The sequence below is a fragment of the Ranitomeya imitator genome, chromosome 3 (genome assembly GCF_032444005.1).
Source record: "Ranitomeya imitator isolate aRanImi1 chromosome 3, aRanImi1.pri, whole genome shotgun sequence".
NCBI classification, from domain to species: Eukaryota; Metazoa; Chordata; class Amphibia; order Anura; family Dendrobatidae; genus Ranitomeya; species Ranitomeya imitator.
In genome coordinates this window covers 650,798,127-650,814,855 of record NC_091284.1, presented here as the reverse complement: position 1 = coordinate 650,814,855, position 16,729 = coordinate 650,798,127, and the positions used below count along the sequence as shown (strand labels likewise).

General features: G+C 41.1%; 1 protein-coding gene across 1 annotated transcript; it reads right to left on the bottom strand.

The window, feature by feature from the left end:
- Window positions 1-3,308: 3,308 nt before the first annotated feature.
- LOC138670662 (RNA-binding protein 34-like) lies at window positions 3,309-4,482 on the bottom strand. Its single transcript, XM_069758215.1, has one exon. It carries the CDS (start codon window positions 4,479-4,481, stop codon window positions 3,324-3,326), a length of 1,158 nt encoding a protein of 385 aa, XP_069614316.1. The 5' UTR covers window position 4,482; the 3' UTR covers window positions 3,309-3,323.
- Between the last annotated feature and the right edge of the window lie 12,247 nt (window positions 4,483-16,729).

Sequence of the window (16,729 nt, the reverse complement as noted above, 5' to 3'; positions counted from 1 at the left end):
AATAAATATTAATATATATACATATATGTGTCTAATGACATATATATATTATATATATATATATATATAGACAGTATATATATTTTTTTTTTTCTTTTTGGGACACATGGATCATTTCTATAGCGGTATGTTGGTTTTGCAAGCCTGCGAGAAAACCACGCAGTACGGATGCCATACGGATTACATACGGAGGATGCCATGCGCAAAAAACGCTGACACACCCTGCCTACGGAGGAGCTACGGACCACTATTTTCGGGACATTTCAGCGTATTACGGCCGTAATATACGGACCGTATTTTCATACGCTGAGTGTGAAGCCGGCCTTATCCGACTAATTTTTTTTTTATTTAAAAAACCTCTTTGCTGTTTATCTGTTCAGTGCATTAAGGCTATATCTGTTAGATACCAGCGCACACATCAGACAAAAACAGGCTCAGGTGTGAAGGACTATTCATTAGGACACTTTAATAAGAACAAAAACGTGTGCATATGTGCACATATTATATTTGATGAAGGCCGTTGCAGGCTTAAACGCATTGTTTTGTTCTTATTAAAGTGTCCTAATAAATTTGTTACTTAGACTTGTCTCCCCTTTATATTTTTTCCAATATCCTTGTGAAATCGCAAAGGATAGGAGCACATTCACCTCAGACATTGTGTACTAGTGTAGTATCAGCTCCTACATTATATAATATGGGATCAATATTACCTTAGAAATTCATGTAGCTGCCATGTTCCCTCATGTGTCTGCTACATTTTACCTCACACACTGCAGAGGCTGCTCCTGTGTGACCTCCCTGGAGGCATGGCCGATATAGCACACATTACTGCTGTGTTATACAGTCTTCATGAGTTATGGGTGCTGTTGACTGTATAATATGGGGAACAAGGGCTGTGAGCAGATACCTGTCATCACTGCGTAATAGTGGGAGCCCTTAGGCTATATTCACACTTTGCGGATTTTGCTGCGGATCCGCAGCGGATTTGACCGCTGCGGATCCGCAGCAGTTTCCCATGAGTTTACATTTCAATATAAACCTATGGGAAACAAAAAACGCTGTGCACATGCTGCAGAAAAATCCGCGCGGAAACGCTGCGGATTACATTCCGCAGCATGTCACTTCTTTTCTGCGGATTTTCACCTGCTCCAATAGAAAACTGCAGATGAAAATCCGCAGAAGAAAACGCAGTAAAAACCGCGATAAATCCGCAGTAAAAACCGCGATGGGTTTTCACTGCGGAGTTTGCAATTCTGCTGCGGAAAAATCCGCAGTGGAATCTGCAGAGTGTGAACATATCCTTACAGTGTCTGCCCTTACTGTGCTCTCTCTGGTGGAGTTCAGCAGTTACGTATACTAGAGACACTGGTGAAAGGGGAGCAGTCGGGGGATGATATATGTGCGATAGGACAGAGTTTGGACACATACAGTGTCTGCCATCACTATGCTCTCTGTAGTGGAGCTCAGCAGTCACATGTACTAGAGACACTGGTGAGAGAGGAGCAGTTGGGGGATGATATATGTATGAGGAGAGGCTGCACTTCATGTCAGTGCAGTTTATACTGACCCTGCTGTGTGCTGATTATCCCCCCTTCCCATTTATGGATTCTGGTGACCTGTATGTCACCTCATCTATGATACATACTGATCATGCTGGGTGTACAGATCTTGCGCACCCAGGTTATCGCTCCTCACTATATATGTGGCATTTGTATGTGGCCTCCATGTCTGCTATATAGGGATCATGCTGTGTGTAAGGATTCTGTGTCTCCAGGTTATTTTCCTCACTGTACATATAATCTGTACATGACTTCCAGCTCACTGCTTTGTTTCTGTAGCTATGGCAGCCTTTAGTCCTCTTATGTTACATGCTGTCCTGCCCGATATAGCCCTCCTGTTTCTGTATATTGTCCCCCCATATGTTTGCAGGATTGGTGTATACCCACCAAGTGCTTGTTTTATGTTACCTAAGATGGTGGATAGCACACGTCTGAGTGGATTTCCTGGAGCCTTATCATATGTTTTATCATATATAAAATAAATATTTGGGGAGTAACTCAGCACATGGCAGGGAGCTGAGTGAGTACTCCTAGTGTGATGCTGCACCTTGCTCTGGAGGACACAACATGGGTCCATTTCTCAGCCCTGTCTCTCGAGTATTGTATGTAGGTAGTGTGACTGACTGACTGGGGTACAGACCTTGTAGTTTTCTGCACATCCACCTATGGCTGCAGGCAGCTTATACTAGACATACATACTATATTTCTTACTATTTATGTGCAGCTGGTGATTAGAACACCAGACCCCACTTTGTATACTGTTTTACTTATGATCCTGCCCGCATTTGGCTTCACACTAATGCATGCTTCCATAGAGCAGGAAGCCGGCACTACCTGGTGAGGGCATGCTTTATATGAGCTGAGGGCTGAACTTGAGATTTTTTGGCAGCATCCCTGGGCAATCATAATGCACATTATCGGCACTACAAGCACTTTATATAGGAAATAACATCACTTATTCAGGTGTAGCATTACCCAAACCCTATACACACTTGTGATGTGCATATGTCCTTCACACCTGAGCCTTTTTTCTGTATTTTGACTTTCCCTATACATATTGTATGTTAAATTCTTTTATGCCTTTTTGCTTTTTTTTTTTTAACTTACTTTTTTAATTTATTTTTTTATAAAACAATTCACTCATGACACTTAACTGGACATGTGAACACAGCCTTGTGCAGTTTTTTTTTAATTTAAACATAAGTCTATGGAAAACAAATCAGTTAAATAGCCATCCATTCTTTCACTTGAAAAGGATCCTTTCTTTGGTTAATGGATAGTTTTCAATTGGAACAAAACAGACAGTTTTCTATAGATTTCAATGTATTAAAAAAAAAACAAGAATGGATCCAGTTGAATTCAGGTTTTTTTTTAGCGGTGTCTGCGCAACTTTTTTGCTAACAGACTGTTGGATCCGTTCTAACTGATGAATACTAGACATGTGAACGTACACTAATGTCAATTGCATGGAGCCACAATTCTTCATGATTCATAAAACTGTCTATTACTGCTCTGTCCAGTTCATTTCCTGTGTGCTTGCTTGTTTGGCTTTTTGTACCGCTTCTTGTTAGGATTCTTATTGGTTTGCTTGTCTCTTGGTTTATTGTATGGATTCTTATTTGTTTGATTGTCCCTTGGTTTACTGTACGCTTGTGGCTTATTGAATGGCTTCTTGTTTGCTTTTGTGCCTATTTGATTTATCTTATTGTTTGGCCTTTTGTTTTTAATTTTTGATCTCTTGCCCACAAATGAGTGTTTCTTCACTTATCCTTTGTTTAGCGACGTAAACTTCTGCTTGAAGTTGCTGTTTTTTTCCGGTCCTTTTGCATCATTGGAGATGCATCGTTTTATTCTGAGTTTTCTGCCCATCAGCTCAGAATTCCCCAGCTTAAGCGCAAGCAGCACAGAGTCGGTTCCCTGAAACAAAACGTAGCCAAAACCTTTTCCGATCCCTGTGCTCTTATCCCTGATGATACGAACACCTTCTATCGTGCCACAATCAGAAAAGTGTTGTCTGAGCGCCTCATTTTCAATGTCATAAGGAAGGTTTCCCACAAATACAGTTTTCTTGTTGTTGTGATTTGGGCTTTTTGAAGCAAGGTCAACTCTGATATGAAATCCACTACCGATCTCAAAACCATTTCTTACAATAGCCTTGGTAGCACTGGCTTCTTCCTTAAAGACCACATATGCATTTATACTTTTACGCTTGGGATGCAAATATCGCTTAATAGCAGCAACTTTTCTTGATTCAGTGGGGTCTGCTCGAGCCACAGAACGGAACCTCATCATCTCGATCGCTCCAAACTCTTTAAAGCAAGACTTCAGCATCTGTTTAGTACAGGAAGATGGCAAATTTCCAACAAAGACTGTTCTTTTATTCTTCACCCTCTCCTCTGCCATAATCATTTTCTTTTTCTCCTGCTTGGTTAGGTCTTCATCTTCAGAGTATTTATTGTTTTTTAGGTTTTTCATTTTAGCGATTTTCTTATTTTCGGCCTCATCTGCATTTGTCAGTGCCTGCTCTCTGTCCTCCACTCGCTTTTCAGATAGGGTCAGCTCCTTTTTAGCGACCTTGCTCTTCGGCTCAGCTTCTTGCAGGACAGCAGCCGCTTGCTTACTCTTTTTTGCCTCATCTGGCTCAGGAAATTTTCTTTTAGTTTTTGTAATTACAACAGGAACGTAGAGGGGCTGAACTGAGCAAGCCTTGGTATTGAAGAGCGATGACAGCGAAGTTGTACCCTGGTTGGATTTCTTCGGGAACAAGCTGTCCGACACTTCTCCTGCTACATAACTTTCAGCTGCAGGTTCAACTTCTGAAATTTTAGTTTCACATACTGCCTTAGCATTTTTCTTCTTTTTCTTCTCCTTAGGTTTCTTTTTCTCCTTCTTAGGTTTCTTTTTTAATCCTTCCATCTTCATTTTTTTTAACAGATCTGTATGCAGCCTCAAACAGTGAATGTGCTGGATTACTGAATCCTGGGTCTTCATTCCTATCTGTGCAAGGGTCCATTGTGCAGACCCTCATTCCTCTCCTCACTCATAGTGCAGCCCCCTTGGTCCTCTAGTAGTCACAGGGCTCCAGCAGCCTCCGCCTTTTTGCTTTTTTGCTTATTAAAATTTATTTGTATTATACACTTTTTTACTCAAACTCCATGTTTTTTTTTTCTAGGACCTACCGTATGTTATTGGGAGATAATTATATCCCCTACTGGTCTTTTACTATGGCATAGGACCAGTTCTTATATTGTAGTTACTATGTTTCAGCGGACTCTCGTATTGATTAGAGAGCCTCTGTAACTGCTGTAGAGGAGAAGGCAGCTTCTTCTCATTAATTGTTACAGCATATAACACAGCATTGCCCACCACCAACTATATCTGACATTATGATGGGATATTTTCCAGCATAACCATGTTGTATATCTTGGCTGTAAACTCCAACTTATATGTACATACATGTATGTTTCATCCTCACTTATCACACATCTTATACATTTCAGGAACTGTTTTTTGTTTTTTTTTTTAAATGGTTGTGGGGGTATAAATGAGTGGTTAGTGAAAGGTACCTATTTTTTCAATTAAACTTCACATTAAGTTGTCATGTGGATACACTGTTACTGGTCATTCATTTGTTTTTCCTTTTTAGTGGGTCCTTGAAGTTACTTAAAATTTGGTCAGTAGGGGTAACCATCTCAGGTATGGACCCCTGGTTTGGAGGGGTAGCCATCTCAGGTATGGGCCCCTGGTTTGGAGGGGTGTCCATCACAGTATGACCCCCTGGTATGGAGGGGTAACCATCTTGGGTATGGCCCCCTGGTGTGGCGGGGTAACTATCTCAGATATGGCCCCCCTGGTGTGGAGGGGTAACAATCTCGGGTATGGCCTTCTAGTTTGGAGGGGTGTCCATCACAGTATGACCCCTTTGGTGTGGAGGGGTAACCATCTCAGGTCTGGCCCGCTGATGTGGAGGGGTAACTATCTTGGGTCTGGCCTCCTGGTGTGGAGGGGTAACCATCTCGGGTATGGCCCCCTGGTGTGGATGGGTGACCATCATGGTATGGCCCCCTGGTCTCCAGAAGTATGTAGATCTTATAAGACCCTGTTAGGGTAAAGTCCCTGGGGTCATGGCAATCATATTTTGCATGCCTACAGAACAAATTGGCTCCTCCGACCTAGAAACAACAGCTGGAAAGGAGAAGAAAAAGAGGTAGGAATGCTTTTCAATACAATCTGTAGATTCAAGGACCCTCTTTTTTCATGTGACTTCAGAATGCGAAGGTACGGATTTTGATAGATTTATGGACAATGCAACAATTAAATGCATTAAACTGAAGAGGAATGTACCTAATTTGGGTGCCCTTGAGTCGGTGTAAGTGACTAAGGGTAAAGTAATCAAGTGCATTAACACAAAGGGCGATATTTCTATCCCCGATGCCCTTGAAATGGTGGGAGTGACTAAAGGTACCGTTACACTAAACGATTTACCAACGATCACGACCAGAGATACGACCTGGCCGTGATCGATGGTAAGTCGTTGTGTGGTCGCTGGGGAGCTGTCACACAGACAGCTCTCTCCAGCGACCAACGATCCGGGGAAAGACTTCGGCATCGTTGAAACTGTCTTCAACGATGCCGAAGTCCCCCTGCAGCACCCGGGTAACCAGGGTAAACATAGTTACATAGTTATTAAGGTTGAAGGAAGACTATAAGTTCATCTAGTTCAACCCATAGCCTAACCTAACATGCCCTAACATGTTGAAACATCGGGTTACTAAGTGCAGGGCCGCGCTTAGTAACCCGATATTTACCCTCGTTATCATTGTAAAAGTTACAAAAAAAAAAACAGTACATACTCACATTCTGATGTCTGTTACGTCCCCCGGCGTCCACAGGGTTAAAACTGCTTTCGGCAGGAGCGCTGCTAATGGTACGATATTTACACTGGTTACAAGTGAACACATCGCTGGATCGGCGTCACACACGCCGATCCAGCGATGACAGCGGGTGATCAGCGACCAAAAAAAGGTCCTGATCATTCCCCAGCGACCAATGATTTCCCAGCAGGGGCCTGATCGTTGGTCGCTGTCACACATAACAAGATCGTTAGCGGGATCGTTGCTACGTCACAAAAAGCATGACGTTGCAACGATATCCTTAACGATATTGTTATGTGTGAAGGTACCTTTAGGGTAAAGTAATCATGTGCATTAACACAAAGGGCAATATGCCTATTCCAGGTGCCCTTGAGCTAGTGGGAGCGGCTAAAGGTAAACTAATGAAGTGCATTAACATGAAGGGCAATATGCCTATCCCCGATGCCTTTGACCCAGTTGGAGCAGTTAATGATAAATGTCATCAAGTGCCTGAAAAACAACAATGGCATCGCAGGATTATTAACCCCTTCAAGTCGCGGCCCTTTTTCATTTTTGCGTGTTCGTTTTTCGCTTCCCTCCTTCCCAGAGCCATAACTTTTTTATTTTTCCGTCAATATGGTCATGTGAGGGCTTATTTTTTGCAGGACAAGTTGTACTTTTGAACGACACCATTGGTTTTACCATGTCTTTTACTAGAAAACGGGAAAAAAATTCCAAGTGCGGTGAAATTGCAAAAAAAGTGCAATCCCACACTTGTTTTTTGTTTGGCTTTTTTGCTAGGTTCACTAAATGCTAAAACTAACCTGCCATTATGATTCTCTAGGTCATTACGAGTTCATAGACACCTAACATGACTAGGTTATTTTTTATCTAAGTGGTGAAAAAAAATTCCAAACTTTGCTAAAAAAAAAAAAAAAAAAAAAAAAAAAAAGTGCCATTTTCCGATACCCGTAGCGTCTCCATTTTTCGTGATCTGGGGTCGGGTGAGGGCTTATTTTTTGCGTGCCGAGCTGATGTTTTTAATGATACCATTTTTGTGCAGATGCGTTCTTTTGATCGCCCGTTATTGCATTTTAATGCAATGTCGCAGCGACCAAAAAAACGTAATTCTGGCGTTTCGGATTTTTTTTCTCGCTACGCCATTTAGCGATCAGGTTAATGCTTTTTTTTAATTGATAGATCGGGCGATTCTGAACACGGCGATACCAAATACGTGTAGGTTTGGTTTTTTTTTTTATTGTTTTATTTAGGATGGGGCGAAAGGGGGGTGATTTAAACTTTTATATTTTTTATATTTTTTTCATATTTTTAAAAACATTTTTTTTTTACTTGTGCCATGCTTCAATAGCCTCCATGGGAAGCTAGAAGCTGGCATAGCCTGATCGGCTCTGCTACATAGCAGCGATCTGCTGATCGCTGCTATGTAGTAGAAATGCAGGTGTGCTGTGAGCGCCGACCACAGGGGGGCGCTCACAGCAGACCTGCATCAGTAACCATAGAGGTCTCAAGGACCTCTATGGTTACCTTCCTGATGCATCGCCGACCCCCGATCATGTGACGGGGGTCGGCGATGACGTCATATCCGGCCGCCCGGCCGGATGCGGTAGTTAAATGCCGCTGTCTGTGTTTGACAGCGGCATTTAACAGGTTAATAGCGGCGGGTGAATAGCGATTTCACCCGCCGCTATTGCGCGCACATGTCAGCTGTACAAAACAGCTGACATGTCGCGACTTTGATGTGGGCTCACCGCCGGAGCCCACATCAAAGGGGGATTCACGGCATGCGCAGTAGATGTACGGCGCATGTCGTGAAGGGGTTAATAATGCCTTCATAGTCTTTTTCTGTTCTAGGTTTATTTCAATTACTGTGTCCAAATATTATGAAAGTTATTTAATGCTCGGTTATAATGTTGATGTTATATTGTGTATAGCTTTTAATTACTCCCTATTTATAATATCTTTCTCTATATATATATACTCATCACTTTTCGGATAGTAAGTGGGTTTAAGAAATTATTACTGCACAGCACAGCTACAGTACATAATGGTGGTTTCTACAACCTAAAAATGTGAATTGGTGAATTATTAGAGCTGGTTACAATACATGCAGTATAATAGTTTTTGAGGCATGACAGATGTCATTATACAGGTATTCAGACTGTGGCTACCCCTTTATTATGGTTTACATTCCACATTCCCCATTATGGGATCCTCATTGCAGGCTGTTTAGCGACTGTTATTTTGCTTTAGTTACCGTATTATTGATCACAATTTGGTAGAGTTGCATTGTTAAAATTAACCTTTTCCAGACCTGGAATTTTGTTACTGGTATACACAGTCTTTCCATAGAATGTAGAACTAGTTGATGGCTTTATTAGATATGGCTGATGGTGGTTAAGTCCATTTAAGGTGTCAAATGGCCTCTTTGGTGATGGTTTAGGAGTCAGGTGGAAGTTGCAGACAAGTTAAGGTGGACTCATTTTAACTAATAGAGGATGTAAAACCTAATGGAGGTGAACAGGCTCAGCTTTGGTGGCCAGCCTCAATTACGTTGTAATGGTAACGTCAATCAGGGGCGGGCACAGTGGTTAAGCACAGGAGTGAGGATAATAGGGTCATTGGTGCCCTGAAAGTTTACTGGCTCTGCTTGAATGGCAAGCCAGTGCATGCCGCCCCTTTATGGCTGTCTGTCCTGGTGTTGTATGTCAGAAACAGACTTGATAAACGAAGATGAGGTGTCGCATTGTATGTTAGAAAAGAGTATATCGCCACAGAGATTGAAGCTTCACAGACTGGGAGTTCTGTGGAATACAAGGAGAGAACAACGGAAAGGACACCATTGTAGGCATTTACTACAGGCCGCCTGTGCAAGCTGAAGATATGGATGAACTCTTTATACATCAAATAGCCAAGTTCTCCCAAAAATATGACATAGTGGTTATGGGAGATTTCAACTATCTAGACAATTGTTGGGAATCTTTCTCAGGCAAAACTAACAGGTCAAGCAAATTCTTATCTCTTGCTGACAACTTTAACTTCCAAAAGGTAGGGGAGAAAACAAGGAGATCTGCTACCTTGGATCTAATACTTATAAACAGGGAGGAAATAGTTGAGGAGGTAAGAGTGGCTGGGACCCAAGGAGGTAGGGACCATGGTATTTTAGAATTTTGATAACTAGAGGAGGAAGACCTGTGAAGACTCAGACTTCAATGTTAGATTTCAGAACGGCAGATTTTAAGGGACTCAAAAACAGAATCGGAGGGATCCAATGGCTGGATATCCTTAAGGACAAAAATGTCCAGGAAGGTTGGGAAATCTTGAAAAATGAGTTCCTCAAAGCACAATCATTAACAATTCCAAAAAGAGGGAAGAATACAAAGCATTTAAGAAAACCAGGATGGATGAACAGAGAACTTAAACACATGCTAAAAAGGAAGAAAGAAATCTTTATCAAATGGAAAGAGGGAGGCATATCTAAAGAAGAATATAATGCTGTCTGCAGAACACGAATCAGTTTATCTAAAGCTGACAATGAATTAAGGTTTGCAAGAGACGTCAAATGCAATAAAAAAGGATTTTGGGGATATGTGAAAAGTAAAAGAAAAGTCAGAGATGCTATAGGATTTTTACAGTATGAAAATGATGAAAAGGATGTTGAGAAGGCCGAACTTTTAAATTCCTATTTTGCATCTGTTTTCTCTCAGAGAGGAAATGTAACATCAACTGATCTTCACTGTCCTATAAAAGGAATAGAAGAATCCAAGATATCTATAAACAGAAAGATAGTGAGGAAACACAGTGCCTTGCGAAAGTATTCGGCTCCCTGGAACTTTTCAACCTTTTCCCACATATCATGCTTCAAACATAAAGATACCAAATGAAAATTTTGGTGAAGAATCAACAACAAGTGGAACACAATTGTGAAGTTGAATGAAATTTATTTATTTTAAATTTTTGTGTAAATTCGAAAAGTGGGGCGTGCAATATTATTCGGCCCCTTTACTTTCAGTGCAGCAAACTCACTCCAGAAGTTCATTGTGGATCTCTGAATGATCCATTGTTGTCCTAAATGCCTAATGATGATAAATATAATCCACCTGTGTGTAATCAAGTCTCCGAATAAATGCACCTGCTCTGTGATAGTCTCAGGGTTTTGTTTGAAGCTCAAAGAGCATCATGAAGACCAAGGAACACAACAGGCAGGTCCGTGTTACTGTTGTGGAGAAGTTTAAAGCCGGATTTAGATACAAAATGATTTCCAAAACTTAAACATCCCAAGGAGCACTGTGCAAGCGATCATATTGAAATGGAAGGAGTATCATACCACTGAAAATGTTCCGAGACCCGGCCGTCCCTCTAAACTTTCATCTCAAACAAGGAGAAGACTAATCAGAGTTGTAGCCAAGAGGCCCATGATGACTCTGGATGAACTGCAGAGATCTACAGATGAGGTGGGACAGTCTGTCCATAGGACAACAATCAGTCGTACACTGCACAAATCTGGCCTTTATGGAAGAGTGACAAGAGGAAAGCCATTTCTCAAAGATATCCATAAAAAGTGTTGTTTAAAGTTTGCAACAAGCCACCTGGGAGACACACCAAACATGTCTAATAAGGTGCTCTTGTCAGATGAAACCAAAATTAAACTTTTTGGCAACAATGCCATGCCAAAAGATATGTATGGCGTAAAGGTAACACAGCTCATCACCCTGAACACACCATCCCCACTGTCAAACATGGTGGTGGCAGCATCATAATTTGGGCCTGCTTTTCTTCAGCAGGGACAGGGAAGATGGTTAAAATTGATGGGAAGATGGATGGAGCCAAATACAGGACCATTCTTGAAGAAAACCTGTTGGAGTCTGCAAAAGACCTGAGACTGGGACAGAGATTTGTCTTCCAACAAGACAATGATCCCAAACATGAAGCAAAATCTACAATGGAATGGTTCACAAATAAACATATCCAGGTGTTAGAATGGCCAAGTCAAAGTCCAGACCTCAATCCAATCGAGAATCTGTGGAAAGAGCTGAAAACTGCTGTTCACAAACGATCTCCATCAAACCTCACTGAGCGCGAGCTGTTTGTCAAGGAAGAATGGGCAAGAATTTCAGTCTCTCGATGTATAAAACTGATAGACATACCCCAAGCGACTTGCAACTGTAATTGCAGCAAAAGGTGGCGCAACAAATTATTAAGGTAAAGGGGCCGAATAATATTGCACGCCCCACTTTTCAGTTTTTGAATTTCCACAAAAATTTAAAATAACCAATAAATTTCATTCAATTTCACAATTGTGTTCCACTTGTTGTTGATTCTTCACCAAAAATTTACATTTGGTATCTTTATGTTTGAAGCATGATATGTAGGAAAATATGGAAAAGTTCCAGGGAGCCGAATACTTTCGCAAGGCACTGTAGCCAACATAAATGAATTCAAGTCTCCAGGTCTTGATGAATTACACCCCAGAGTACTAAAGGAGATAGCAGAAGAAATTTTTGAACCACCCTCTATAATCTTTGAAAATTCTTGGAGAACAGGAGAGGTCCCAGAAGACTGGAGAAGAGCAAATGTTGTTCCTATCTTCAAAAAGGGGAAGAAAATGGACCCAGAGAACTATAGGCGGGTGAGTCTGACTTCCATACCAGGAAAGATCTTTGAACAAATTATTAAACAACATGTATGTAAGTACCTGGATAAGAATGAAGTGATTAACCAGAGAGTCAGCATGGGTTTGTAACTAATAAGTCATGTCAGACTAACTTAATTTCCTTCTATAACAGAATCACCGATTGGGTGGATCAGGGAAATGCTGTAGATATAGTATATCTTGACTTCAGCAAAGCATTTGACAGAGTGTCTCACACCATTCTTATTGAAAAATTTACTAAGTATGGAATGGACAAGGCAACTGTTAGGTGGATTCATAACTGGCTTAGTGATTGGATCCAAAGAGTGGTCGTAAATGGCTGCACATCTAGTTGGAAGAATGTCTCAAGTGGGGTACCACAGGGTTCTGTCCTGGGTCCTGTATTGTTCAACATCTTTATCAATGATTTAGATGAAGGAAATTTGCTGATGACACAAAGCTAGGAGGGATAGTTAACACTAGAGAAGAGAGAGAGAGGATTCAAAAAGGTATAAATAAACTAGAGCAGTGGGCAGCAACTAACAGAATGGTTTTTTTTAACAAGGAAAATGAAAAGAACTGCATCTGGGCAATAAAAATGAAAAAGGCATATACAGAATGGGAGGAATATGGCTAAGCAGCAGCACATGGGAAAAAGACTTGGGTATACTAATAGGTCATAAACTGAACATGAGTCAACAGTGTGATGCAGCAGCAGCAAAAAAGGCAAATGCAATTCTGAGATGAATTAACAGAAGCATACTGTCTAGATCACGCGAAGTCAATATTGCCCTCTACTCTCCTCTTTGGTCAGACCTCATCTGGAATACCGTCTCCAGTTTTGGGCACCACATTTTAAAAAAGACATCAACAAACTGGAGTAAGTTCAGAGAAGAGCTACCAGAATGGTGACCGGTCTGACAGTTACAGGATTTGGGAATATTTAGCTTGCAAAAAAGAAGACTGAGAGGAGACTTAATAGATATTATAGATAGATATTAATAGATATTAATACATATTAATAAATATCTCAAGGGCTGTCAGGTTGTAGAAGGATCATCTTTATTCTCATTTGCACAAGGAAAAACTAGAAGCAATGGGATGAAACTGAATGGGAGGAGACACAGATTATATATTAGAAAAATCTTTTTGACAGTTAGAGTGATCAATAAGTGGAACAGGGTGCCACAAGAGGTGGTGAGTTCTCCTTCCATGGAAGTTTTTAAACAGAGGCTGGACAGACATCTGTCTGGGATGATTTAGTGAATCCTGCTTTGAGCAGGGGGTTGGACCAGATGACCCAGGAGGTTCCTTCCAACTCTACCATTCTATGATTCTATTAGACTGCTGGGGATATCACAGTACTTGTGAATCCCAATGTACTAGCACTTCACCTGACTTCTACTGTGATTGTTTTAATCCTGTGATTTAAATAAAGCTGTCGCCATTTTGACAACCAAAAAATTGTGTTTTGTGTATTTACTCCAGTGTCTAGGTTTACTGTAGCTATGATTGTTTTAAGATGGAGTAGGGATCCGTCCCATATCCAAAAGTTAGGGTTGTGTAACTTGTCTGAAAATGTCTTTCACACAACACATATAACTCTGTGTAGTCGTGTCAAACTTGAAATACATGTAATAGTGTCTGCAGAGTGGAATAAAACGTGTTTGATTTTTTATTTCACCTTACCGGTGCAGAGATATTGGCAAAGTATTGGCACATAATGAGTTAACTTTTTAGTAGGTGTGATTAGTTACTTTTCACTGGGGGCGTGTACTTCTTCTCCCTCTATAAGTTGCCCAATAAGGAGGCAGGAGCACACTAGGGAGAGAACACCCCCATCATAGATTAGCTTCTTAGTGTTTGAGATGTAAGGATACAGAGTTTATCTCCTGGTCTCACCTCCTCCAGGATTAGACAGTGCAAGATATGGAGCATAGATGGAGCACAATGCAAACCATTCTATCACCTCTGGTAACACTCTCTGTCCAGTGGTCAGAGCTGTAAGCTCAGGATGCTCAATAACATAGACCCCAACCAGGTCAGCAGACGATACACTACACAATGAAATTCATGTTCATACCCATAGACCATGAAAGGAACATACATTTACTCTGATACATAGCGATACCTGTGTTTTCATCTATTTTATGTCTGGCATTCTGTACATGAACCAGGAGGCTCAGGATGTGCAATGGTACTGTATACATCCCAGTCAATGACATATGAATACAAAATACATACAGTTGTGCTCAAAAGTTTACATACCCCGGCAGAATTTTTGCTTTCTTGGCCTTTTTTCTGAGAATATGAATGATAACACCAAAACTTTTTTCTCCACTCATGGTCAGTCATTGGGTGAAGCCATTTATTGTTAAACTACTGTGTTTCCTCTTTTCAAATCATAATGACAACCCAAAACATCCAAATGACCCTGATCAAAAGTTCACATACCCTGGTGATTTTGGCCTGATAGCATGTACAGAAGTTGACACAAATGGGTTTGAATGGCTACTAAAGGTAACATCTTTACCTGTGACCTGTTTACATGTAATCAGCATGTGTGCATAAAAGCTGAGTGAGTTTCTGGGATCCAGACAAACTCTTGCATCTTTCATCCAGGCTCTGATGTTTCTGGAATGTGAGTCAACGGGCAAGCAAAAGAATTGTCAACGGATCTATGGGAAAGGTAGTTGAACTGCAGAAAACAGGAAAGGGATTCAAAAAGATATACAAGGAATTGATAATGCCAGTAAGCAACGTTCAAACAAATTAACAAATGGAAAATCAAGGGCTCTGTAAAAACAAAACCACGATCAGGTAGCCCAACAAAAATGTCATCCACAACTGCCAGGAAAATTGTTCGGGATGCAAAGAAAAACTCACAAATAGCATCAGCTGAAATATGGCACTCTCTGAAAACTAGCAGTGTGGCTGTTTCAAGATGCACAATAAGGAGGCATTTGAAGAAAAATGGGCTGCATGATCAAGTCGCCAGAAGAAAGCCATTACTGCGCAAATGCCACAAAGTATCTCGCCTACAATACGCAAAGCAGCACAGAGACAAGCCTCAAAACTTCTGGAACAAGGTAATTTAGAGCGATGACACCAAAATTGAACTTTTTGGCCGCAATCAAAAGCATTACATTTGGAAAGAGGTCAACAACTTGTATGATGAAAGAAAGTACGGAGGTGGATCGCTGATGTTATGGGGATGTGTTAGCTACAAAGGCACAGGAAACGTGGACAAATTTGAAGGAAAGATTAATGCAGCACGTTATCAGCAAATACTGGTGGCAAATTTGCATTCATCATCCCGGAAGCTGCGCACGTATGTACATGGACATTCCAACATGACAACAATCCAAAACACAAAACCAAGTCGATCTGTCAATGGCTGCAGCAGAACAAAGTGAAGGTTCTGGAGTGGTCATCTCAGTCTTCTGACCTCAATATCATTGAGCCACTCTGGGGAGATCTCAAGCGCAGAGTTCATGCTAGACAGCCCAGGAATTTACAGGAACTGGATGCTTTTTGTCAAGAAGAGTGGGCAGCATTACCATCTGAGAAAATAAAGAACCTCATCCACAACTACCACAAAAGACTTCAAGCTGTCATTGATGTTAGAGGGGACAATACACTGTATTAAGAAATGGGGTATATGAACTTTTGATCAGGGTCATTTGGATGTTTTGGGTTGTCATTATGTTTTAAAAAGAGAAAACACAATAATTTGACAATAAATGGCTTCACTAACCATGAGGGGAGAAAAAGTTTTAGTGTTATCATTCATATTCTCTGAAAAAAGGCCAAGAAAGCAAAAATTCTAATGGGGTATTGAAACTTTTGAGCACAACTGTATATATATATATATATATATATATTTGCTTTGATACATAGGTAACATGCTTGTCTGTCTTTACGTCTGGCATTCAGGTCATGAACCAGCTAGTTCAAACTGAGTGATGCTACAGATCCCAATCAGGAAAGCTGATGATACACTGCACAATTACATTCATTGCTGTACCCATGTACCCTGAATGGAATATAAATTTACGCTGATACACAGAGGTGTATCTAGGTTTTCTGGCACCAGGGGCAAGAATTCATTTTGGCGCCAGCCCACCCCCCCCCCTTCCCAAAGAAATATGCGATTTGTACACTCAGTCAGGACCATGAGTATGAAAGTCGCATATGAGTGAAGTGTCCATGTAATGACTACTGGAACCTGCAGAGCTGAATCTTGACATCGCAGCTTCTGAATTCTCCCTTGCCGGAGGACAGTCATGTCAGCACAAGCATGTGATTTGTATACTTCTGGCCACATTCCGACTAGACGTGCCCGGCCTCACTCAGTTCATTTTCATTGACGGAGGCCACATATGTCTAGTCAGCATGTGACCACAATAATGTAAATCACCAGCATGAGAGAATCCTGACAGGGTGCAGCATGCACTGTGAGAATTCAGAAGTCTGCAGTCACATACAATGACTGCAGACTCATCATAAACCTGGATATCCCCTTTAATGCTCCTAACAAATAAAAACATGAGAGTTAGTTACTATCACAAATAACATTTACATCCAGGTACCTTATAGATGACGTAGTCTCTGGAGCCGTTCTCCTTTTCTTTATCTTGTTCAGATCCCATGATGAGTTTTCTCAG